Genomic DNA, 26986 nt, shown 5'->3' with positions numbered 1-26986 from the left:
ATCTGTACAAGTAAAGAGCTGCTGGCTGTTCAATGACTAGAAACAGGAATATACAGCAGGCTACAATCCAGCCCTTACCGATCCACTCGATGGCAGGAGTAGGGTTCCCAGTCACCGTGCAGCGGAACTCAGCCCGCGCTCCTTGCTGGATGGTCAGCACAGGGGGAGTCACAGTAGCCACTGGCTGGGCCCCCTCGGCCGCTACAATAAGGCAGACATCTTGGTCAGCATGGCTCAGACAGAGAGAAACCTCCCATAGGGAGCATCAGTGTTCAAGAGGACAGAGCGTAGCTTTGTTTGTTTGTATATCGAAAGCTCTGTAGATGAGATGGAAAACCGGGTCTGTCGTTTTTTGACTGCTTAGCCGACCGACACTTACCTGTCACGAGTCCCGATGATAGATACACAGTACATACACATTTTGCAAAGCTTTGACACTGTGAACTATTGTGGACCGTGAACCTGTAAGCTTTTGTGGGTAGTCATTACTCCATTCATGAGACATTGTTAAATGTTCTGTCTGTATGTTCATGTCTTATGGCTTTGCAAGGCTCTGCAAGTCTACTAGTATAGCCTGCTCGTTGGCAGTGCCAGCCAGGGAGGCTAGTGCCCGCGCCTTTGGCAGCCCTGGCCACTCAGAGCAGACAACGCAGATGAGAGGTGGCAGGCTGGCCTTGGCACGGCCTCTGGGCACACTGCAGTCTGTGCCAGGTTGGCTGGCCTGTTGAGCCCCATATTCAATCCCATATGATCCCGGGGCGACAGAGCAAAATAAAGCCCTCTTTCAGCAGCCAGGGAGGATGGTCAGGCTATCTAAGCTGGGAGCTAAGCTCTGGTCTGGGACTCACTGACCTTACAGAGACATATTGAACACTACAAGGCTGATGTTTCATCATCTTCTCTAAGAGGATGGGCTCTGGACAGGCTCTGACTTTAGACTGGTGGTGGTGGCCCTGACTCTAGAACTCTCAAAAAGGCCAAGAAAGAAAACGTATACAATAAAACGTTTTGAAGCTTTCTCAAATAAAACTCAAATGGTCTTTATCTTGATCATGTATAACAATGGCATATCATCATGTGACAGAAGAGGCCATGTGCTCACTATTCTCTAAAGAAAATTGGGTCTCAGAGCTCGGAAATCACAGTTCCCTGAGGTATGGTGACCAAGGTCAGCTGACTACTATAGCGTGAGCTTTCCAAAGTCCTCTTACAGTACAGTACCTCTTACAGTACACGTAAGTCCTCTTACATGTACTAAGTATTACCTACTGTTTCCTGACACATTCTGTGAAGTCAACAGATTAGGGTGGTGACAACTCTCCATGAGCACACATCGACAGTAATTCAAACACATTGACTATTGGCAGTACATATGATTTCTGTTGAGGGAGGTGATGGTGAACATGATGACAGCGATGGCAGAGCTCCCACCTTGGGCTCCAGTGAGCTAGCTCACGGCTACAGTCATGGGGATGTGTTGTATGAGGCACAGCATGATGTTTGAAGCACAAATGACAGCTATTCCAGACCATGACGGTTCCTGAGAGGGTCAAGCAGGATGCAGATGGGGGGGGAAAGTAGTGTGGGCTCTCCTCTCTCTGAGTGTTGAGTGTTTATAGTATACTCTGGACAAAATGGGGCTGTCAAAACATTCTACTTGTCTTATGAGGAATGTCTGAGCATGTGTATACTGCTTGTACCGTAACTCTCCTAATATTCAGACTCTTTTCTTCAATTATTAACATTATGAATACAGATCTGGCCTAGAAATGTGCAATACTTCTTGCCAGGTGCTTTGGGGTAAACTACAGTGTGTGAGTGTAATGCTGTGTGCAGGTGAAACACTGATGAGTGCATGAGTGATGTGTGGCTGGCCAGGCGATAACTGGACTCAATATCGGAGAGGAGCTTCCCACGTGAATGAGCATGCACTTTTCCTTCACCAAATGGACCCATGCGAGCCAGCCAGGCGAGCCAGGCAGGACCTAGTAATGCTCATGTACAATCTGGACGTTCTGACAGTCTTAAAGGATTCAGTAAATGATCAACATGTTTGAGGAAACTCAGAGCAAACAGACATGCCCCCTATATGAATTGCATCCTGAGATCTAAGGACCTCTTATAATGCATTCTTACCTACAGTACAGTACTATTAGGTCATCATAAGTGTAAACAGTAGAGTGTGTGTGTGTGTGTGTGTGTGCGTGTGTGTGTGTGTGTGTGTGTGTGTGTGTGTGTGTGTGTGTGTGTGTGTGTGCGTGTGTGTGTTCTGGCTGGGTTGATTGTACATGGGCATTACCAGACCACCTTATCCATGCTGAGGCGAGATGAGTATATGCGTGATAGAGAGGGAAGGACCCTCCTAGAGGGGCAAGTGGAGAGGAGAGGTGGCCATGCGGACTTACGCTTTCTATGTCCTTCAAACATTTCATAGGCTGTGTAAAACATCTGAGTCTGTGAGGCCTCTGGAAATGAGGAAGGGAGGGAGGGACAGGCAAACTGACACGTGAGTATCCTGGGAAACGGTGGATCTCTGGCATTGGGCATCCTCCAATGCCCCTCCCACTGGGTCTGCCTGACCACACCCAGAATACAGTACTCCCTCCATGTATTGCCTGGACTTTTGCCCGTGATTTACCAAAATGCACCAGACACAAAATACCACAGCAGACTGACGGAACAGTGCAGAACTTGAATGCAAAAGGCACCAAATTACCATTATGTGTTAAAGTATCCAAATAGTTTCTCCATTTCATGTTTTCTGAGGAAATCCAATATAATTTTCCTCTGAGAAGCAATGCTAATTTCTTATGGATTCCTCATTGAGAGTCATGCAAAATGTAAGCCCTCTGATTTAGCCATTACCACCCATGCAGACTAAAGAGTCAGAGGCTTGTTTCTCTTCCATAATGGTATGAGATGGTGCCATTGCATTCATAGTTGTATGTATTCATCTTCACACTTACCTTTGGATACATATGGAGGGAAAAACCCCTGAAGTGTTTAACTGAGCGATTTCTGAGACATGGTGATGTGAATGTTGGAGAAGATAGATCACCTTAGTGTCATTGTGCTTACAATACATACAGTGCTGACTCTGAGAGACGTTTTCTTTGCTTTGAGTTCGACTATACCTGATGAGTGTGGGCCAATATCTTCCAATCTGGAGTAAGCTACTGTATGATGACAATTCAGATTAAAACAATGTTGATGATGTACTGTAAGAGGTCCTGTGGATTGAAAGTCAAGTTACAGTTGACATGCACAAACATGTGACAAGAACAACACAAGTATGAAAAGGGTATGGCAGGACAGGGACACAGGACAAACTAGAGAGACACACACAGAACTGAGAGCCACACACAATACATGCATGTTAGTAGTATAAACTAGTAGTAAAAACATTACTTCCATTGAGCCATCTGTTTTCAACCTTATACAGCTTGAGGTTTAAACAATGGTTGGTTGAAAGATCTGTGACTCAAGTATACTTATAGATAGTCTCTTAGATCGTGTCCTGTACTAATTAATACCATTTATTTTGGATCATGTGTTGGATCACAATGCCTCCAAAAGCATTTCCTGAAATTCATTCGTTGAGCAGATGTCGATCTGCAACCCTGCTTCTTACAGGATGTCATTGTTACCTTTCAATCTCATCCCAGTGACTGTGAAATCTTTTATATATTTTCATTATTTTAATCAAACTGCTCTTTTTCACAAACATTTTCACAGTCAGGATAAATAAAATACATTGTGATACTTGTATATTACATCAGTTGGATATTCTTAAAAAATAACAAAATAAAATCAGCAGATACAGAATATTTTTGAAACAGCACCTTTGATTTCAAGATTGACTTAAATACAGTGGTAATGGAGGTGGAAGTGTAATGTTAAAAATAAAATAACACAGTAATTCAGGAGACGATAATTGTGAAACACAGGCATCTTAAAAAGTCTGTGGATTGTGCCTACTATCTAACTGTAAAACGGTGATCTAAAATTGAATACGTAAAAATGATGAATAACTGTATAAAACTTAAAAAATAAAAACATAAAAAAATGTTTTATGAGATACTTTTGCAACATTAAAAACAATAAACTGACAAAACTTTGATGATATCAACTTTTGATATGGTTCTCTAAATAAATGTAAACCATCTTATCATGCAGGTAAGTGCATGTACTGTGCATAGCCAGTTCTCAAAACAATCTCTTATTATCTAAGTACCTATAACTAAATCAAAGATTCAATCAGATAAGCTACAATTGGTTGTTGAGTAAAAATATACAGTAGTATGTTCATTGGGATAACATATGTATATAAAAAAGTTCATCAATAAAAAAATTATGTGCCCTTGATTTAAAAATGTTGAACTACAATACAATGCAACGAGTGTAACATACTGTACTGTATGCATTTCAGTTGATTTGAGACAGCATTAAAATCATAATAGTATCAATAATTTTTTTCAATTTCAAGTCAAATCTTCACACACATTTGCTTTAAGTCTAATTAACATTTACAATGCAAACAAAAAGCCATACTAGTGTTTGGCAATGCCGGTGGACCCTGATATGACTATGTCAGGTAGATAAAGGAAGCAGCGTTATATTAACCTACAGTAAGTTCAAGCACAGGGTCAACCTGCTGTGTGGCTGATAGCACCATTTTACATAACATTCATCAGAACAAACGGGGAACACAGTGTCTCATTGTACACAGTTGGAGTTGGATAGTTTGTTTCTGTGTGATCAAGGTTGGGGAGGGTATGGGGGGGGGGGGGGGTGAAAGACTCATGTCCTCTTTGAATGTCAGTCCCAGACAGAGTCACTACTAAGCACCCATCTTATCCGTCATCCATGTACTGTTACCTCATCATCATTAACCACTACAGCTCTAGAGAGAATTTACCCAGGGTCCCGGGGGAATAGACACCAAACACCAACACCCTGCTAGTAAGGCAATCAAATGGCAGCTGTACAAGTGACTGGAGAAGCAACCAAACCACCACCAATTGAATAAACCCACAACGTGAAGAGCAGCAGCTAGAGATCAGATTAGACAGGACATGTCACTGCGTGGTGAATCAGATCAAACACAGCAACAGGGTCATTCAAAGGACTGGTCAGTGATCACTTAGGGAGGGGGGGGGGGGGGGGGGGATCGATACACTGCATAATTAAAATAATGCCATTGCACACGAGTGGTACACTACAAATATCTTTAGAAATTGTAAAATGCTGCGCTTGTATGATTTCGATGTCAAACGTCGATGTTTCGATGTCAGACATAAATAATCAAATTATGTGACTTAATATGATTGGTATTGTACCAAAAGCAGATCACAATAGTAATCATAACACCCACAAGCTGTATATTCCTCCTGGAAATGTAAATATTTTTTAATACTTTTTTTTTTTGTTATAAGTCCTTGCGATTAGTAAGACATAGACACTAACAAGGGAAATGGAGGGATGCAGTTGGAAAAGACAGAGGTTACTGAGATCAAGAGGATTGGGGATTGGAGGGTAGGGAGGTGTTGTCATGCGGGTTACACACTGCTAAGCTGCTGACGGACAAACATGAAACGCAAAGCATGATGTGGGATGCAGGCAAGGTAGAAAAAGCATGTACCATTCCAAGAGGGAGAGGGAGGGGGAACTAAGATCTAGAGCTGGTAGGGTGGTAGAGGACGATGGGTATCAGACTAGTGCCAGCCTGGGATCACAAACCTGGCACGTAGAGGATGGCAGTGCCCTCGTCCATGGCGAACATGTTGGAGCCCGTGCACACGTAGATGCCAGCGTCCTCAGGCTGGACGTTCTGGATGGTGAGGATGCCGTTGAAGTCCATGGCCCTGTTGGGCAGCTTGCCGTTGCCCTGGCGCGTCCACACCAGAGTGTACGCTGGCGACTGGCAACACACACAAAAAAATCTAAAAGGCCTGCCCAGACAAGGTGGACAACTGTACTTATTGTGCAGTTAAAAGAAAGGCTAAATGAAGGTGTTATCAATGTAAATCTGTGGTGGCCTTGGGCTACGGTTAAGCATTAGGGTTTAAGAGTGCTCTCTTTAGACTTTTTTCAGAGACCTTTGCATAACACTTGTTATTGATGCAGTGATCATGGGCATCTAGAATGAGCAGTATGCATAATATCTAAATATTCCTAGTCTATTCCTTTTCATTGAAATAGGCAGAAGTGATTTATACAGTAGTGGGATCTCTCCATGACGGTCCAGTCTTACCGTGCTCTTGGCAGTACATATGAAGCTGACTGTTGATCCCACAGTGACGCTCTGGGCCTTCGGCTCCTCAATGGTCACCTCAATGGGTTTGGATGAGGCAGCTGGTGAAATGCAGATAGACCATTCAGAAAACTCTCGACTGACACAACAGCTGATTCATATATCAATTTACTGTACGGTTGAAACCAGTTCCAACCAGAGCTTGCAATCTAGAAATAGTAACATAAAAAAACAACTAAATAGAAAACTCTGGTTCAAAAAACTATTAAATGAATATAATTGTTATATATTGTGTATAAGAAAAACTTCCATAAAGGTCTTGGATATTAAAGATTTTAATGAAGCCAACTTTTAATAATGTAATAGATACATTTGATACACCACCATCTATGCCCAGGATTTTCATCAGTGTCTGACTTCTGGCCATTTTCTTGTATGATTTAATTAGAATATGAGCAGCTTGCATGACTATCATAGGGGACACACTGGCTCCAAATCAAACTGGTTGGAGCCAGATCAGAACCAATTAAGTCTTCCCTCTGAGACGATAATCATATGATATTCACTTTGAAAGCAAACATGATCATATATTCTGTGCATGTCTTCTCTGCACCAGACCATTACTGGTATCATTATATCTCATCCCGGCTCTAAAATATGAACTGCAAAACCTAGAAACCACACTCAGTCATTGTGTTTGGGGAAGTCTTCTTGCATCATCAATCCCAACACAACTCTACAGGTATATTCACATATGTGGTTGTCATCAATGTAATACATATTGTATTGTGACACAAGAAGAAACCAAGCAGCGCAGCTTGTGACATACTTGTGACGACGATCTCTGCGCGGCTCCTGTTAGTGTTGCGCTGGTCCCTGCAGGTACAGACGTAGACGCCTGCATCACCGGGCTGGACACTGGGGAAGTGCAGCTCCTCTCCTACACATAAACACACAGGTAACACTCATAAGGATTAGTTATCTGTATGACACAAGGGTCTTCAGTTCAATTTAAAACAGAATAAAATGGACAATCATCTCCTGTTTCGTGCCTGCCAAACACAACCCAATATCACTTCATTGTTAAAGCCTTGCCATGTCAAACCCTTCCTTCCCGCCCGGTTGTAATATATGATCATATAGTAATATATGCCATTTAGCTGAAGCTTTTAACCAAAGTGACTTACATTGCAGTGAGTGCATACATTTTTCAGTATATATGGTCCCAGCGGGAAACGAACCCACAACCTAAACGTTGTTAGAGCCATGCTCTACCAACTGAGCCACAGAGGACCACATGTAACGTGCATGAGTCTGATGTGCTAACAAAGTTGTATCATATTGTATTGAGCCGCTTTGTTGTGTATGCCTTACCGTGTCTGCGTCTGTCGGCACTGCTGGACACCTGGCGTCCATCCTCTCTGGACCAGTGGTAGTAGTGGGGTGTAGAGCCAGTCACCTGACACCTGAGGGTCACAGGGCTGCCCTGAGCCACAAGAACCCTCTCTGGGTACACCTTCACGACCAGGGATGCTGCAGCTGCAGGAAACAGAGAGGGAGAGGGGGATGTTGGGTATGATAGGGATAATAGAAAAAGACACTGGGATGAAGGTCATTCTAAAATGAGAAATTCACAGTATGATTCAAGGGAAAACAGTGTGCAAGCTTTTACCGTTTTAAGATTCCAATCATCTTCCCCTAACTCTGTACAGCTCTACTGAGGAAAGTGTTCACTTACTGTTACTGTATGGATGGCACTTGACCCTCTCCTGTGGATTGCCAACATACCCAGGGGCACAGCTGTAGGGGTGAAACAGAGGCTCAATATAGTGGACAGGGGATGACAGACAGTAGCGGAATGGCAGAATGCCAGAGGATAATTAAAAGCTAGTCTGACTTCTGAGCGTAAAGGCATAGCTAGGTTCGCTTACCGCTCGCAGTACTGGCCAGTGTACCCTGGCTGGCAGGCAGTGCACTGATAACCTCCATTACCCAGGCTCTCACAGGTGGGGGAGAATCTGGCAAACACACACAGGGACAGGGCATGGATAAGCACAGTATTCTACACTACAGTAACAACCCCTACCTTGCATTATCATAACAAGTGGCTCAGTTCAAATTGGTGCACATGAGTGTATCCCAGAGAGATATGAGTTTGTTTGAGAGGGATAGAACTGGATCCATCTCTATGGTGAGCTCTCTGTTCTAGCCCCGACGGGCACTCACTGGTTGTCGGCGTCGGTGTGAGGGCAGGCGCAGGGTTGGCAGTCCTCTGGGGTGCCAGCAGTGGGGTCACCAAAGAAGCCAGAGGCACACTGCTCACACAGCTCACCCATGGTGTTGTGCAGGCAGCTCTGGGAGATGGAGGAGACAGTTTAGATAGTATCAACCTTTTGTCCCCAAAGGAACATTTGTCTCAGACTGTTTAACATTATGTTATACATAAATATGGTCCCAAAATCATAATCATACTAAGAAACAAACACAGCTGTTTTTCTATGATCTGATATGGAAACTCTGTTTAAAGAGCATTCTCTGGGCTCCTTACCGTGCAGATGCCAGTCTCAGGGTGGCAGGAGTCTGAGTGCCCATTGCATTCACACAGCTCACAGTGGCCCAGGTACAGGCCACCTCCAGTGCGGGTATAACCAGGGGCACAGTCCTGGAAAAGATGGCATAAAACAGTTACTCTTCATTACAAGGGGAAGACTGTAGGCTGAGTTGACTGAAGTGAATTGTTGAATGACTCAAATGATCGTTTGTTACACATCTACAGTTATAGACGGACTGTAAGAAAACGATCCTGTTCTGAATAGTTGTCTTATCCTACCTGACAGGAGAGGCCCTGGTACGCGGACGGGCATCGGCACTGCTCCACCTCTAGAGCCTGTGCCAGGCCGCTGTAGTTGGGCACTGCCACCTCCATGCTGACTTCCGAGATGCTGGAGGAGCGCATTTCTGTGTAGTAGGAGGCTCTGATCAGGATGTCATCAAGGTCGGCAAGGACCATCATCAGGTGCTCCCGTGTCGCGGGCATGCCGTCAGGACGACGCCAGTTTTCCTACAGTGCAAGGAGAGTTATGTTATTACTATGTTATTACTGTGTAAATACAAGGGTCAGTGGGCAGCGACCTTTTCCCGAACATGTCAGCCTGATCAAGGTATATAGTAGGCTTACAACTAGAGCCAAGAGCTTTTGCTGGTCAGATAATATGTTCAAGAAAAACACCTTGCCCCGTCAATGAGGAGTAGCTGTAAGAGATGAGGTCATTCCGAGTGCTGTGGAACCACTCACCTCTCTGAACACAACCTCAAACTGGCGGGACTCTCTGGTGCCCTGTCCCCTCTGCCACGGCATGCGCGCCACCAGGGTGATGTCATTACCCTATGGGGAACAATGACCGGGACGACCAATGACAGATGAGTGAGAAATACATGGATGAAACAACAGTAATATGAGTGCAGTTGACAACATTTGTGCCAAACCTACAATGATCTGAACGTCAGCGTCTTCAATAGCCATGCCTCTTTGTCCAGCCACATATGAGATGGTGTACTTCAGTTTCCCTCCATAGGAGCCCACCTGGAACATGGAGAGATTAGGAGGTGAGGTCGTTTTAGTGACACTGTTGGGGAGACTTTGAGCTGTTGTATATTACAGAGACATCCAAAGACATTTGGTGAGACATTCAAACAAATACCACAAATGACCTCTGACATTAAACAAAAATAAAAAAAGTTTCTAGAAGTGCAAACATGGAATACATCATAGACACCTTGGTATAGCGTATTTCTTTATGATTAAAAGGCATAATTATTTTTTATAAATAATGAATCATAAAACACATAATAACGTCCCTGACGTAATGCCGCCGTTCCCCTGTTCTGTTAGCTCAGGTGGAGGGGAGAAGGTGAGGAGGGGTGGAGGGTTGGAGGTTGAGGGGAGGAAAGGGGTGGTTGTCTCACTGGGGTTAACCAGAGCGTAAACACGCCAGCAGGCGGGAGGGCGGGGCCTGGGCCTTGGTTGGCACGGTTACCTTCTCCCCTTTGAACTGCGCTGGGAGTTGCCAGTAGAACACGTCATCCGGGTGCAAGCTGAAACCTTTGTAGACCAGAGCGTACTGGGGCAGGGGAGGAGGAAGGAGAGGCATAAGAGAGAGCAAGCCAGACAGAGAGAGAGAGAGATCAGGAGATAAGTAGCACAGGAAGAGAGAGGTGTTGCAAGCAGGCAAGCAGGGCAGAGAGTAGAGCTTGGTATACCATTATAAGAGAAAGGGTTTACAGTACATGTCTGTCCTGTACTTAGCTAACAGTCTGATGACAATGAGTGGGTCTCACACCATGCTTTGTCTCACATCTAAAACAACAGCTTTCAGGGTCGATAATGACAAAATGACAGATTGTAAAGTGACTATGTTAGAGGTTAGTTTTAGAGCCTGCACTTTTAAACGAAAGGTTCCAATGAGTAGAAAATGGCAGTACAGTTTTAACTCTGAGCTAGCTTTGTGCACAAACTGCCCTTTGCACACCAGTCTTCTCTTCTTTATCCACTTACATGTGGATACAGAAATCCTGAGATAAAATTTAATGGAATAATGTTGTGAAACATTAACTCTCCTGAATGGAAGTATGACTTTATACTCTCCCAGATCAGTTGTTAATTAACCTCAATGGTATGTTATCACAGGGAGGGTGGCAGTTTCCTGAGTGTGTGCCAAGGGCAGGGAGGCGCACTAGACCTGGATTCATGTAATATTTGGATATTTGCTTAATTTCAAATACTTCAGCGGCACTTGATTGAGCTTGCCTTGAAAGGTCACAGAAGAGCAAACCACACCTATCTACTGTAGCACTCCAGGCAGGCTCAATCAGACACTCAAGAGTATTTGAAAGAAAACAAATGGGCAACGATTTGAGCCCAGGTCAGTCTGTCAGTCAGTTAGTCATGTCTACCTTGTCCTTGCTGGAGGGCAAAGGTCTGGGGCCTTTGGCAGAACCCACTATGTTCTTGCTGCTGTGTTGACTCTGTCAGCAGGACCAGGCCCCAACAGAAATGAAAACCAGTGAGCAACTGAACCAAGAAAACCACCACAAAATATCTATGGAAATGGATATGGATGTCCATATGGAGCTGAGAGATGGAACTGAGAGATGAGTGTCTGAGTACCTGGAGATGAGATGGGGAGCCTGGGGAGGCTGCCTGAGGCCTGCTAGGTCTGACTGAGGAGGCCAGACCTGATGGGGGAGAGGGGGGGAGAGGGGGTCGCGAACGAGAGTTGGAGCTGAGGATCCGAGAAGAGGAGGGGGATGAGGAAGAGGAGGAGCTAGGGTTCCAAGAGGAGGAGGAGGAAGAGGATGAAGAGGAGGGGGAGGAAGAGGAGGAGAGAGGGAAGGGAGAAGAGCCACCTCGACCATTGGAGAAGCTAGAGATGAGATCCCAGATCTCATCATCAATCTGCTTGACTTCATCCTGGAGAGAGGATGGAGGGGTGGATGGAGGGGGGGGATGGGGGGTTTGGAGGGGGGAGGCAGGAGATAAAGTAACCAAAGGGCCAGTCATGAGAATGGGGCTTACAGGGGGGCTCCAACAGGAGACCCCCCACCATGCATGACACAACAATACACACTGGTGCAGTAATGAGACATGCTGTGTCATGCTCATATATAGAAGCCACCCTGTGTAAAAAAACAATACTGGGGGCCTTTCAACATTTTACAGTCCTAAAATAGGATCTCTTCCACGCATCACATACATATCATCATCACACATCATCACCACATGTCTACGATTAGCCAACACTATGGCTCTCTCTCAATTCAAATTCCAGAGCCCTCACATGCTCCTTCGGGTCTGTCTGTGATACACATGCATGCCTTCTGACAACATGCATCTGGTGAATGGACTTATTCAGACACAGAGTGGTGCTATTGCTTTCATGCTCAGATTCTCCATGCTCCAACAAACATCTGATCTCTCATGTCAGGGGAGTGTAGTGGGATTATCTTTCAGGGATGTCATGAACTGACAGCACAAAAAAGCTATCCGTGTTAGGTGAACGGGACCGCACAGTGTGAGGGGTGAAGGTGGGGGAGGGGGTTGGTTGGGTTGTTGTCATTAGACATGCTGGGAGTGGCAGTGAATGTCTACTACGGTCCACTACAGTAGGAATACCTGGCTAGCTCTTTTGGACCTGGAGGTCCTTTTACCCAAAGAGTCCATTAGGTTCCAAATGGACGCATCCTTCTTCAGTTGCTCCTCCATCCATGGGGAGGCTTTCTAGTTATGTGGATAAAGCAAGCCCCTGTGATCAAGTTCTAATGGGTGGGGGGCCTTTAAACTATATGGACATAGTAATAAATCTAAAATGAACGTTTGAAATGCTCCTGGTGAGTCATTCACTGTTTTAAATCTGAGTGCCTTTATGGAAGAATATTATGTTTGTGTAGCCTATGTGATGAGGAGTAAAATATTTATAAAAATAAATAAATAAATGTTTCATATGTATATATATATATATATTTACACTCACTGAACACTTTATTAGGGACACCTGTACACCTTCTCATGGTGGAGGTGGTGTAATAGTGTAATAATGTTTTCTTGGCACACTTTAGGCCCGTTCATACCAATCAATCATCGCTTGAATGCCACAGCCTATTTGAGTATTGTTGCTGACCATGTGCATTCCTTCATGGCCATAATTTACTCATCTTCTAATGGCTACTTCCAGCATGATAATGCACCATGTCACAAAGCAAAAGTCGCCTCAAACTGATTTCATGAACATGACAATGAGTTCAGTGTTCTTCAGTGGCCTTCCCAGTCACCGGATCTGAATCCAATAGAACACCTTTGGGATGTGGTAGAATGGGAGATTTACAGCTTGAGTGCACCTGAAAAATCTGCAGGAATTGCGTGACGCAATCATGTCATGTTTTCAAGGAATGTTTCCAATATCTTGTGGAATCAATGCCACAAAGAATTGAGGCTGTTTTGAGAGCAAAGGGAGGCCCTACCCAGTATTAGTATAGTGTTCCTAATAAAGTGTAGGGTGAGTGTATATCTCATCACCAATCTATATATGTTACTAATGATATTACCAAAGATAAAAGGCATAATATGATAGGATAGTTGAACTTGAGTTAAAACTAGCTAGCTAAAATGAGGACAAATTGATGCAAGGACACCATGCTTGTCAAGCAAAACAACAAAATAAACAATCAAGGAAATCCTGGATCAAGGATAAATGATGGCATGGAACTTAATGCAATTCTTTAAAGGAAAACATACGCACACCATAAAATCAAACACCCAATCAAAACAATGCTATTATGGAAACTCAAGCAGATATTTAGTAAGTCTGATATCTGTGGTCAATCCACAATCACCACAACAACATAAGCACTGGCAGGCTTTACCTTAGGTGCTCGCCTCATACGAGCAAAGACAGCTTCCTTCTAAAAGAGTGGACAGGCAAATCAAGAAATCAAGAACTAGGTTAAACCACTGTTTGATGTTTAAAGAACCTCTTTTTAGACCAAAACAAAATGCTATCATGTGGATAACTTCTAAAAATAGATGCATCAACTGACAAAGCAGGCCTACTGACTGTTAATGCTTCCTGATGAGGTTCTTACTTCAGTAATAGAGGAATCAATGGTGAATTCATTGAACAGACAACCAACCTCTTGTGGTCTTATGTCCCAATGTGGATGAAGAGAAGCACATAAGTAACGACCAAACTCTGCCCCTACATGTGGCTCTATCATACACTGACCCTCAGTGCTCTCTAAGATAACTCATTTAGCAAAACCTTTGAACGCTAGAGGGGATGACAGCACTGAATCAGACAGCCAGGCTGTTTTAGCAGGAATGGCAAGAGCATTACGCATTTAGCTGCTTGAGGAGAAGGAATGCCAGTAGGATTCAGAATGAAAAGAAGCTGCTTTGCACCATAGAGAGAGAGGGGGAAGAAGCTGCTGGGACTGAGATTTGGAAGAGGTTTGGTCCATTTCTGGTGGCCACAATCATATCCAGGACTGGGAGTCTCACCTTGTCCCCCTGGTAGACCCCAGGCAGTTGCCAGTAGTGGGGCTCCTGGCCTAGGTAGTCAAAGTTGCTGTAGGAGAGCTGTGTTCCATCTTTGGACACCTCTACCGTGAAGCCTGTAGAGATGCGGTTGGTGCGCTGTCGATTGACCAAAGCATAGCCCTGGAAGTTCCCTGGGGCAAAGACTGAGGACACCTAGAGAGGAACATATTAGTCATAATCAACCACTCACACTCAAACATGCCTTACGTCTTTAAATGACAGATGCCAGATGTCCTAAAATAGCCTATAACTAGGGCCCTGAGTTTTTCCTGGTCAGGTGTTATGGTCAGGAAAGACTCCAGGCCCTACCAGTTATCATTTATCCTCATATGCTTGCAATGAAGCAGAGTAGAAGCGATGGTTGTCTTTACCAGATCTCTGTAGTTGGTGGAGCTGGAGCACTGCTGGGTGACGCCCATGCAAAAGCAGGACAGGCAGCCATCTTTGTTGTCCGGGCTGAGGTGGAAGGTGCCAGCCTTACAGTTGGAGCAGGTCGGACCCTCTGCGTTCATCTGCAACACAACCATGGCGGGTGAATCTAGGGGAACTGAATGCTCTAGCTCACCACCAATCACACACGTTTATTTCAGAGGATATCAATATGTGTAGTTATAAGGAAACACTGACAGAGAGGTTTTTCTTTGCTTACCTTGCAGCGACACACGCCATTTCCAATGCATCCTTCACTTCCGCTCTGGTCACAGTTGTAGCAGTTATTGTGATCATTGTTGCCAATACACTTCTGACCAAGCTGGGGGTTTCCTATGTACCCAGCAGCACATCTGAAATGGAACAATGGCAGACAGGTTAGGGTCATTATTTCCAGTCAAAGTTGGATATGTTTTTAAACCAGGGAACCATGGGGCTAGAAAACAGTGGGAGCTGTGTGAGGCGATATACTTGATCAGACATGTCCTTGGAGTAGACATTTCCATGGGAAGAAAAGGCTTTTGTGTCCAGACTATACAGTACATATTCAAGATATACTGTTAGTCCCCCCACTTCACAAAATGACATCCACAATTCACTATAACACAGTTCATTTCCCAAATTCCCTGCATTGTGAATTTCATAACAAGCAAACTCAGAATCATAGAATGACAAGTGCTTAAACCCAGCTATTTCAACAACTTGAAAATCCACTGACTAAATTTCCCAAATGCAAAAAGAGTATACAAGATAATGTATAGCCAATGCTGGAGATAGAACAAAGCAAAGACAATGCTAAAACACTCAACATGGGTCAGATGTTGATGCCATCTCTTCTGTCTAATAGATGTGGTAGAAGTTGAACTGAGGAAGCCCTTTGCACAGATGACGAGCAATAAAGGTTCAATACCATATATCAAAACAATACTTCACCCAAGTCACGTAAATATCAGCCAGCAGAGCAGAGAAGAAGGTCAACAGAAGAACTTTGAGCCAGACTAAACAGCAGTAGAGGCATCATATCCATCACAATGATATGACGCAGAGAAGCAATATGCCCATTGCCCAAGCAAGTGATGATGGTGCCACCTCCCAAAGCTGAGTCCAGCTGAAGCCCTAAGGACAGCTGACATCAGTCTTACCTGATCACTGGACACTCCACAGTTGAACAGCCAACAGCTTCAATGGGACTTGAATGCTATAAACTTTCTTTGGGAAAAAACTGTCCAGACCAGCTTTAAGCTGGAAACTATGAGGCTATCTGACCAATACACAATACTGTTGATTTAGAAGTGGGGTTGATTCTCACATACTCCATGTTGCTCCTCAGGTGATACACAGTCAAGTTTTACATCATATATACATATACATATATACATATATATCAATGCAGGTTTTTGATTGACAAATTTAGGAAATGTATCTAATTTTATGATTTTAAACAACTGCAAGGCACAAATAAACAATCTACTTTGTATAATACATAATGCTGTACACTCGCATACACAATAATGTACATTCAGTACTAGAGCATGGAATTATAACTTGGATTTACAGTACACAGAGGGACGGCCAATAACTTGGGCAAACTCACTTCAAATACTTCACTGACAGTTTCTACTCCCTAATGTTTACAAGACTGATTGTGCAAGACCAATGTACATTCCACATACTTTCTGATTCAGAATGATGAAAAGACACATATTTCAAGGATGGATACTTGTTACCTACACCACTTGTTGACTTTTACATACAGTAGATTTAATGGGTTTACCGATTTGAATGTAAATCTGCCATGTTGGAAAAAAACTCTAATTGTGTGGATATAATTATTTTTTAATACTGAGTAAATAATCTTAATACTTGAGGTAGTCAGACCAGTGTATCAGCAGAACCCTAAAGGTGTGTTTGTTCAACTCAATGGAATAGCAGTAAACAGTACTACAGCAATTAGTTTTGTTAATGTACAGCTTTAAATATTATAAGCCCATACCAACTTCATGAATGGTTTAACAGATTTCATTTTCAGAAAAGTGAGGCGAGCAAGCGAAAAAAAGTTAAAATAAAAAAACAGTATCAACAAGGTTAACGGCAAAGCAATAAGTCCCCTGAATTTATACCTGGAGAAAATAATAACAAACAAAAAAAATATATATAATGTACATTATTAATAATTTCAATTTCATTTGGCCCAGCAAGATCAGGAAACTATGCATAGGCCTATTAATAATAATAATAATAATAATATGATATAATAATATATCATCTTTATTTTTTTAAGTGAAGCAGGGCATCCGTTAAAAACAATTAATGAAGTTTGTATGGCCTGACTAATTTGTCATAAGCATAAAACTAATTGTGCAATTGACCTAATAGTCACAAAATACAGCTTTAAACACAGGAACATCATAGCCCCTTCATGAGAAATGACAGCTGTATCAGTCCTAAATGTTCAAATTGTATGTTTCTCTCAAATCATATAGGGTGGAATCCTAACTTGAGATCTGCATGTGTAACTCCAACATTTGTGTAAATCTTGTGTTGATGTGATTTATGCGTGTGGATCTTGAGTTAGGATTCCATCCATAGTCCTTTAATATCAGAAACAGTCCCTTCATTAGGTTTACACATTCCACATAAATACAACTTGATAAAATAAGCATAAATATCAGGGCCACAGATCCCTTTAGATATATAGTTTAGCAAAATTCCCTAATACTCAGGGATAATTCTGATAGGAATGGCCAGCTTTCCTAGAACAATGTGAAAAGAACCATTATGCTTCTCTTTTTTCTTTTGGTGTTTTTTACCACCTTGAAGTTTTTTAAGAAGGTCCTCAACATAAGACTGGGACAAGGCTTTCTTCGTCTGTGATCTTTTGGTTGTCGTTTTCTTAGCTTTACCCTTTGTTGTTTTCTTTGACTTCTTCTGAGTGGTGGTAGTCGTGGTGGCTACTGTTGTTGTAGTGGTAGTCCATTTCTTGACGTGGTTTCTTTTGGTTTTTGAGGATTTCTGAAGTTTGTGGGATGGTGGGACCAACTGGTATTTGTTTGAAGCACTGGTTTTGCCATGCTGCTTAGAGTTACCATTGCTTAAGTGAGACTGTTTCTTGGACTTGGTAACTGTTTCTGTCTTTTTCACTTCAGGTTGAATCTTTCTTGCATCTGGTGCGTCTGATATGATCTGATTCTTGCCCACTTTGGTCTTTGATGCTGACTTTGCTGTCACCCGTGGTCTAGCACTATTCCTGGATTTACTAGGGCTTGTCTTTCGTTTTGTGGTTGACTTTAGAGTGACGCGACTTTTGGTGGATCTAGTTAATGGTTTAGGTTTTTTAGTCTGTTTGACAGTTTTGGATGTGTTCTTAGTAGTGACTGTTGGTTTGTGTTTTCTATTTTTATGAGAGAAAGTTATGGCTTTGCTAGTAGGGAGATGAGGCGTGGGTAAGCTTTTGGGCACGGTGGCTCTGGTCTGTGGCATGTCTGTGGGTCGAGTCCTGACCGTGGTTCTTGGTGTCGTATACATTAAGGCCGTGGTAAGTATCGGCGCAGCCCTCCTCTCCTGTACTGAATGGGAGATATGTCTGGTGCGTTTCATCTTGTTCATCTCCTGTGCCAGGGCGGTGAAACCATCTATGAGGATCTCCAGCCGTCCCTCCAGCCTGCTCAGACGGGTGTCCATGTCTGTGTAGCTCTTCTCCAGCACGCCCACCCTCTCCCTCTTCTCCATGGCTGACTGCAAGGTGATGAGCTTGTCTAGCTGGGTGCTGTGCTGTCTCTGCTGGGTCCTAATGAGCTCTATGCCCTCCTTCATGTCCAGGGTGTTGCTCTCTAGCATGCTGAGCCTCTGGTTGAAGCGGTTCATGTGGAGACGGAGCAGGTAGTGGAAGCTGTCATGTTTGGACTGAGGGCTGGCCGTGTAAGGAGATGGGACTCTGGGCACGGTCCTGTTCAGGGTGACGGTAACCATGGCAGTCCTGGGTGTGGTGGAGCTAGTGGTTGGGTGTGTAGTTGGGCGTGTGGTTGGTTGAGTGGTTGGGCGCGTGGTTGGACGCGTGGTTGGACGCGTGGTTGGCCGGGTGGTTGGTTGAGTGGTTGGACGTGTGGTTGGGCGCGTGGTTGGGCGCGTGGTTGGACGCGTGGTTGGGCGCGTGGTTGGGCGCGTGGTTGGGCGCGTGGTTGGACGCGTGGTTGGACGTGTGGTTCGGGTGCGGCGAATGGTAGTGGACAGCAGGTTCCGTGTGGGGACACTGGATGTCCCAATGTCTCTGGGGAGGGTGGTGGATGTCCTGTAGTCATCGCTGTCGTCACTCTCCTCCTCCTCCCCACTACCGTCTAGGGGCAGGTATTTATCAAGGCTGAAGTTGAACACAGCCTCACCGCATCCCAATGGGAGGAATTCCTCATCAAGGAATGGGTCCCCACAATTGTCAGGATTCTTTTTTCTTAATGTCAGAACATTAAAATCAGATATGGTGGGTCAGCTTATCAAAACTCACGAATGAAGAATGCATGTTGTTCTTCTACCCAGTCACCTCATCTTTGCACTTCGAGTAGCAAAGATTTATCACACAGACATGACTTTATCACTTAGAAATGCCACCTCTACAGTACGTTTATGCCTCCAAGATAGAATATGTAAACATAGCCCAGGCATAAACACTGACCACATTAGCCCACAGATTCATATAACTTCTCAACCGGTAAAGCACAGCTAGGGCAGAAAGCAGCGCATGAAAAGGGTCTGGCAAAGCACTGAAGCTAAAGCAGAAGAGAGAAAAAGCAAAACCATGTGACAAAAGGTTTCCTCAGGACACAACTACAGTACAACTCCAAACCCCAAAGGACTATGTTTGACCGCTCATTGGCTTGTTGGCTGCATTACAGTGATAACACAAGTTGAGGCCAAACACAAGAAATTTGTCACCACACCTCACTTAAACTATTCCCATTGTACATCTTAAAGACACATTCTACACACAAATCCCCATTGATGAATACAATCTCAGAACAGAACAGAAAATCACACAATGACGTGGTGTCATCGGCAGAACGCAAGGGATAGCAGCTACCATGTAAACAAACCCAACACATAGACACTTTTACTACATTGGAATGGGTGGCGTTGATTTGAGGTTTGCTTCTCCCATTCCACTCCACTGTGATACCACTCAATCACGACTGGGTGAAAAGACAAGAGGGATGCAATGGACAGACATGCTTTAAATGAACCCTTTCTATGTAACCATTGGGTGCCAGCCAGTCACCTCTGCCTGCCTTGCTCGGCCAGCCCATCACCGCAAACTACTGACTAGTGACCAGTCAGCTGACCGTGAGGACAGTCTTACCTCTCACAACGGCGGCCAGTGAAACCCTGGGGGCATTTGTCACAGGTGGGCTGACCATCTGATTCCACATAGCAAGACTGGGAGAACCTGCAGGAAGGCATACACTTTGGTTATCAAATTTCCCCTATACCTGTGTCATAAATCTGTATTTACTGTGGTAACAACATTGTATTCAAGTAATTGTATGGTCTCAGGAGCACAACAAGTGGAGTAAATAATCCCCTCATCTTTCCCTTACTATGTTATAACATAGCAATTACATAGTAGGATTAGAGAGCTGGTCGTCCATGTAAAGGTTGAAGTGTGAACAGTGAAGTAAGAGTGAACTCACTGGTTGCTGGGAGTGGTTCCAGGGCAGGGGCAGGGCTGGCAGGCCTGAGGGTTGCTTGTCAAAGGGTTGCCATAGAAACCAGGCAGACAACGCTCACACTTTGGCCCGGCCGTGTTGTGAAGACATTGCTACAAGAGGGGAGACACACACACACACACACACACACACACACACACACACACACACACACACACACACACACACACACACACACACACACACACACACACACACACACACACACACACACACACACACACACACACACACGGAGGAGAGTTTTATCCATGGAAGAGTAAAATCCAATTCTGAGATACGAGTTTGTTTCTACATGTCGAGATTCGCCAAGAAACCATTAGCACATTCCATAGCTGACATCAAAGCAGACGGGTGCTCCTCTGGCTAGCATAGGAGGGAGGAGGGAGGTGTTCTGTAACCTACCAAGCACGCGCCCGTCTCTAGGTCACAGCCGTTGGCATGACCGTTGCAGTCACACCTCTCACAGGTACCCAGGTAGAGCCCAGAGCCTGTACGGGTGTAGCCAGAATCGCACTCCTGCAGGCATGGAAAAAGACCTCAGGCCATGGACGTGTGAGGACAATGGATAGCTTGTCTCATTGTTCCATTACAGTGAGACAAGAGATTACAAGAGATTCCACTCCAGGTTTTTTCCAAGACAATACTTTCCACTGTGTGTGTGTGTGTGTGTGTGTGTGTGTGTGTGTGTGTGTGTGTGTGTGTGTGTGTGTGTGTGTGTGTGTGTGTAAGAGAGAGAGAGAGAGAGAGAGGGTATACAGTACCTGGCACGATGGTCCTTTGTAGCCTTGCGGACAGGCACACTCCTCCACTTCCAGGGCCCGTTCGTTGCCTGTGGAATGGGGCACTGCAATGTCCATCCTGATGTCTGAGACACTGCACAACACACAAGCAGTGAGGGAGACAGGCGAGACAACCAAACCACTAGACCAGGTGTGAATTACTCATTCTGAGTCTGTATTCCGTTATGAATGTGAATTCCTTCCTATCATCATCATCATCATCATCATCATCATCATGTGGAACACTACCTTTAAATCATTTTAGGTCCTCCAGTCTCTTTTACCTGGTCTCAGCCATGTTGTCTGCATAGGTGGCTCTGATCATGAAGACGGTAGTTTCAGCCAAGGCCATTAGGAGGTGCTCACGAGTACAGGGCTGTCCGTCGGCACGCCTCCATGCAGACTGGCAGAGAAGAGGGAAACAAGGAGATTTAGTAAGGATTATGCTGAAGATTAGGATCGGGATATGGGATTAATGTTAATCTAAAACAAGATATGCAACCAAAACTACACTGCTATTCCATAATGGCACATAGTTTACAACAGTTTGTAATCACTTGTTAAACAAACACACAGACACGCACACACTCACGCATGCACAGACACACAGACACACACACACACACACCTCTCTGAAGGTCACAGAAACAGTTGTTGGGACGCGGGGGAGAGCCTTAGCCTCGGTGAAGTGTTCCAGGAAGATGCCGTTGCCTTGGAGAACCACGTCGGGCTGTCCGTCAATCACCAATGAGCGTTGGCGCGGCTCGTAACGCACGGTGTAGCGCAGCTCCCCACCGTAGGCTGTCACCTAGCAACAACATGCAGAGTTCGAGTTTAGGTAAGGGCTCTGGTCTCAGACTGCGGGGCGATGGTGGAAAGGTATTTCACCAACAGACACAATCAGAGAAAGGTCACACATCACATGAAACACATGTTAGGGCATGACCATGAATTCCAACCAGAAGCAGAGAGTCTGGAAGTGTTAAAACCTTTACAGTTCTCACAGGTTGAGACTCTGAGGACGTTGACTTCACACTGTTCATCTGCTGAGGGAGAGGGGGACTCTCCTCCTCTTCTCCACACACACACACACACACACACACACACACACACACTCTCTCTCTCACCTTGTCTCCCCTGAAACTGTCGGGCAGGACCCAGTAGTAGATGTCTTTGGGGACGTCAGAGAAAGAGCGGTAGGACACCTCAGAGGGACCTCTCTGGTTGATGCCCTGAGTGATGGTCCTAGTGTTGGCACTGTTGGAGAGGGAGAAGAGCTGTCCGTTCACGCCTCCACGGACCTGCAACACACACACACACACACACACACACACACACACACACACATTACTCTCCTTTTCTCTCTCTCCTTTGGTCGCAGAAACCAAACCAAAAGTGCTCAGAAGCATTTTAACCAGACTCAATGCATAGTCGTTTGATTTTTTCTTTTTTACCACAGTAACATTGGTATGTTTATAATATATTGGTTGTACTGCAATATGGGTTTGATTGAATGTAGTCCTGTAACCGGTAGGAGAGGGCTACGTGCCTGGTCTCTGCTCCAGGTGGAGCTGGCACACTGCTTGGTGACGCCCATACAGAAGCACTGCAGACAGCCTTCTGGGTTGGCGTCCGTCAGGTGGAACGTCCCACTCTTACACTCGTCACACAGGGATCCGACCACGTTGGACTGCAACATACACACACGTTAGCATGTGTGCGAGCACAATCATACGCAGGTGCACATGCCTACGCACGCACGCACGCACGCACACACGCACATACACACACACACAGACACAACACACACACACACATATACACACACATACACAACACACACATACACACACACATATACACACAGCGGTACATCTGGCATATTTGCCTTGTCTGGCTCACCACTTCTATCATAAAAATATGCTCATAAAACAGATATAGCCTCAAGTCAGTTATTATGACTAGACAACGGAGTGCAGTGCAGTGTTGGTAATAGAGAGCGTTCGAGAAATTCACATTCATAACCATGACCCACTGTACTACAGTCTCTGTTACCTTGCAGCTGCAGGGCCTGCTGTTGGAGTTAACTGTTCCTCTGTTGTCACACTTGGAGTTGGCTAAGGGAGGGGTGGAGAATCAGATGACATGAGATGATATGGGGATCAGAGGAAGGAGCACCTGGGAGTGTTCCAGCCACTGCGCATTCTCGGTCAATGACCGCATACAGTATGGCTCAGCTCCTCAGCATGCATGACTGATGTTAATAATTACACCGTGTCAAGAGGGCCTTAAAGACGCAGTACAAGCCTGAAAGATACCATAAAGTGCAGATTTTTTTTGCTGGGAACTTCATGACTAAAGTGCAGAATTTTACGAAACGGGTAAGAAAGAGACCAAGGACTCACGGATTCGGACACATTTCCCGTTGGGCTGCAGTGGGTTACCCTGATAACCAGAAGCACACCTGGGGGAAAATGTGGACAAATGTCTTCATCGGTCTTCATCTATATAAAACTATTCATATACATATCCATGTTGTTAATATATATATATATATATATATATATATATACTGTTGGCCAAATTATTATAAAGTAAACAATGCATTGCTTAAAGTTGGGCGCAAATCTACAGAAAAAGGGCATGATGTCATATCCTCACTTTTCACAGCGTCTTCCTGTGTAGCCAGGTTTGCAGGCGTCACAAGTGGCCTGGGTGTCGTGGTCCAGGAAACAGGTGTCAGAGAATCTACAAACAAACATCACAGCCGTTAAACATTACTTTCATATTGAATGTAGCAGTCTGTTAATGGGTGGCAGACAGGTCACTGGGAGGCCCAGACTAATGAATAAGCCAGTGTTCTTTTCAGGGCAAATCCACCCAAGAGAGTCGTATAGTATACAACCTGCTGTGTTGAAAAAGCTCTTTCCATGTCCATGTCGTCATGTGTGTGTGTGTGTGTGTGTGAGTGTGTGTGTGTGTGTGTGTGTGTGTGTGTGTGTGTGGCCATGTGTGTGTGTGTGTGTGTGTGTGTGTGTATGTGTGGCCATGTGTGTGTAGGTGTGTGTGTGTGTGTGTGTGTGTGTGTGTGTGTGTGTGTGTGTGCGTGATGTGTGACCTTGCGGTGATCTCTTACCGGCGGGACGTCTCAGCGTATGGGCAGGGACAGGGTTTGCAGTCATCAGCGCGACCTCGTCTGGGGTCACCGAAGTAGCCGGGTCGACACTTGTCACACTGAGGTCCTTCGGTGTTGTGCTGGCAGCTCTGAGGGAGGGAAATCAAACATCACTCAGTTACTCCCATGTTCACACCATTTACCATGGCACTTCATAAATATATCAGGTATTTAAGGTTGGATGCTACTGTAGGCTTCTACTACAGTAAGGTAGTCAATTCAACCTACACTACAGAATGGCTTCGAGACAACTTAACACTTAACAACTTAACACTTTTACGATACATTCACTCGCTTCCTGACATAACAGGTTGAAGAGTGTCTAAATGCAGAGGCGACTGATTGACAGTCATGCTGTCCAATCTCGAGCCCTCACCAGACAGTGTCCGCTGATTGGGTCACAGGCGCTGCCGTGCCCGTTACAGTTACAGCCAGCGCACGTCCCAAAGAAGTTCCCACCAGGGACACGATCGAAACCAGACAAGCACATCTCACAGGACAGGCCAAAGTAGCCAGGAGGACAGCTGGGAGAAACACACACGTTGTTTAACCCTCACCTCCCTCCATGCACATAGACAATGCAATACAGTCAAAGACCAATGCGGATATGACATAAATACAGTTTGGTGGTGCATATTGGATAAGTGCAAACTCTGTTTCAGTGCGTAGTGGTTCACCTGTTCTGTCCCATTATGAATACATACATACACAACAGTGCATTTAACGACAAACAATGACGATACATTTCTAGACGTCAACTGTACTGTATGTCAAATCCCAGATTCCAGGTGTGTGTATGTGTGTGTGTAGTCTGGGGGGGTCTCACCTGCACTCCTCAACGTCCTTGGCGGTACCGTAATTGCTGAACTCAGCGGTGGTGGTGTCCATGATGATGTCACTGAGCGCCACGCTCACCATGTGGTTGTCGTAGATGGTGCGGATGCTGACGCTCTCCAGGCTGGCCAGCGTCATCAGCAGGTCCTCACGGCTCACCGGACGGCCGTTGGACTGCTGCCAGTTTTCCTAAAACAACAACAACAACAACAACATACCCATTCAAGGTTCAGCCAACGATCATCATACAGCATGTAAGGCCTAGACTGGTATATTTTGACTCATAGATAAAGCCACGGGTTCTTCCTGACCATGTGATCAATTAGGGACCAGTTTTCCCTGGTCAGGTCACATGAAAAACTCCTGGCACTATTGAAAGGCAGACTTTGGTAGGGGGTATGAAAGTCAAATGGAGTTACAGTATTTGTATGCGCATGTGATGTAGTGATTGAGAGATGGACCCACCTCAGTGAATTTGATCTCCTTCTGGTTGACTACTCTGGAGGGGGTGGGGTTGCCCCTGCGGTAGACCAGCCTGCGACCGCTCCCAACCAGGACCACGTCCGGCTTCTCCACAGGCTCGGTCAGCCCACGGGCCAGAGTGTAACGCACCTTGTACTTGAGGGATCCTCCATAGGAGTCAATCTAAACACACACACACCGATTCATTTATTTTAATTTCATTATAACATGGAAAAGCCAGAGTCAACACGTTTTCCCAGGTCTCTCTTGTGAGAGATGACCTTCAGTCTCACGGAGACGAGAATGTTTAAGGTTTTAGGATTTAATCCCACAAACCGCTATACTTGTCTATAGTAATGTCGTCGTGAAATTGTTGCACCTTGTTGCCCAGGAACTGGCGGGGGAGGCTCCAAAAGGAGTCGAGGACGAGGAAACGGCGTGATAGGTCGACCAGCTGGAACTCCTCCATCTCAGTGTTAATGAGGAGCTGAGTGGAGGAAAGAGGAGGGGTGCCCGGCCGAGAGGGGAATGTCACGTTCACTCCTAGAAGAGACAGACAGGCAGGGAGTGAGAGAGAGAGAGAGAGAGAGAAAAAGAGAAAAAAAAAGACAAACTGTCAACAAACCAAGAAGAGCATTCCTTATAGTTTATTTCATGATTCAATTATCTTGTTTTACTTTCGTCACGCTCTTTCGAAGGTGATGTCAACAAAAAATAAACATCTCAAAGGCTGGAGTTCAGCAAAATGTCATTTCGTCTAAACAATCCTGTCAGTCACATATACTATGTATGTAGTAGGCCTTCAGTGGTGGTTCAGTACCTTTGTAATCGTCCTCGTCTGTGAAGCGCAGGCTGATCTGGTTGCGGTAGCGCCCGGTGCTGTGGCAGTTTTTGGAGATGCCGGCGCAGAAGCACGACACACAGCGGCCATCGATTTTGAAATGACCGCTGGAACAGTCGTCTGGCAACGAGGACAGAGAGGATGACAACACTGATGCAAGAGACTCTACCAGAATTCGTATTCAATTGGTAATCACCTCTTCCTTGTGTCTGTCTGAAAACATTAATCTCTGAATGTACTCTCTTCACTACTCTGAACGTGTTCTCTGAAATGAACTCAGTTCGAGGAAAAGTGTCTTGGCAACGAGGACAGAGAGGATGACAACACTGGATGAAAGGGACACAGTGACACACAAGACATTTTTCAACATTTCACACGCTTATGTACTACTGGACTTCAAAACG

The 26986-nt window shown here is 45.0% G+C and overlaps 1 protein-coding gene across 1 annotated transcript in view; it reads right to left on the bottom strand.

Annotated features, from left to right (window-relative positions):
- hspg2 (heparan sulfate proteoglycan 2) overlaps window positions 1–26986 on the bottom strand; it is a gene marked incomplete at its 5' end in the record, with an annotated part of 86990 nt that overhangs the window by 20742 nt on the left and 39262 nt on the right. The window contains 34 exons of the mRNA XM_083675567.1: window positions 79–201; window positions 2406–2465; window positions 5740–5920; window positions 6254–6354; window positions 7083–7193; window positions 7628–7792; window positions 7992–8053; window positions 8185–8271; window positions 8480–8607; window positions 8802–8915; window positions 9084–9314; window positions 9549–9638; window positions 9744–9836; window positions 10291–10374; window positions 14307–14498; window positions 14717–14857; window positions 14995–15127; window positions 20122–20208; window positions 20453–20580; window positions 20894–21007; window positions 21253–21364; window positions 21555–21673; window positions 21899–22078; window positions 22398–22571; window positions 22820–22960; window positions 23326–23387; window positions 23676–23734; window positions 23932–24018; window positions 24407–24534; window positions 24822–24969; window positions 25272–25468; window positions 25745–25924; window positions 26121–26284; window positions 26562–26702. Of these exons, the coding sequence (XP_083531693.1) occupies window positions 79–201; window positions 2406–2465; window positions 5740–5920; window positions 6254–6354; window positions 7083–7193; window positions 7628–7792; window positions 7992–8053; window positions 8185–8271; window positions 8480–8607; window positions 8802–8915; window positions 9084–9314; window positions 9549–9638; window positions 9744–9836; window positions 10291–10374; window positions 14307–14498; window positions 14717–14857; window positions 14995–15127; window positions 20122–20208; window positions 20453–20580; window positions 20894–21007; window positions 21253–21364; window positions 21555–21673; window positions 21899–22078; window positions 22398–22571; window positions 22820–22960; window positions 23326–23387; window positions 23676–23734; window positions 23932–24018; window positions 24407–24534; window positions 24822–24969; window positions 25272–25468; window positions 25745–25924; window positions 26121–26284; window positions 26562–26702 (4317 nt within the window). The remainder of the gene's footprint in view (window positions 1–78; window positions 202–2405; window positions 2466–5739; window positions 5921–6253; window positions 6355–7082; window positions 7194–7627; window positions 7793–7991; window positions 8054–8184; window positions 8272–8479; window positions 8608–8801; window positions 8916–9083; window positions 9315–9548; window positions 9639–9743; window positions 9837–10290; window positions 10375–14306; window positions 14499–14716; window positions 14858–14994; window positions 15128–20121; window positions 20209–20452; window positions 20581–20893; window positions 21008–21252; window positions 21365–21554; window positions 21674–21898; window positions 22079–22397; window positions 22572–22819; window positions 22961–23325; window positions 23388–23675; window positions 23735–23931; window positions 24019–24406; window positions 24535–24821; window positions 24970–25271; window positions 25469–25744; window positions 25925–26120; window positions 26285–26561; window positions 26703–26986) is intronic.

Source organism: Argentina silus (genome assembly GCF_951799395.1).
Source record: "Argentina silus genome assembly, chromosome: 8".
Classification (NCBI taxonomy): Eukaryota; Metazoa; Chordata; class Actinopteri; order Argentiniformes; family Argentinidae; genus Argentina; species Argentina silus.
The sequence above is the reverse complement of the archived record's forward strand: the minus strand, read 5'-3'. Positions and strand labels throughout refer to the sequence as shown.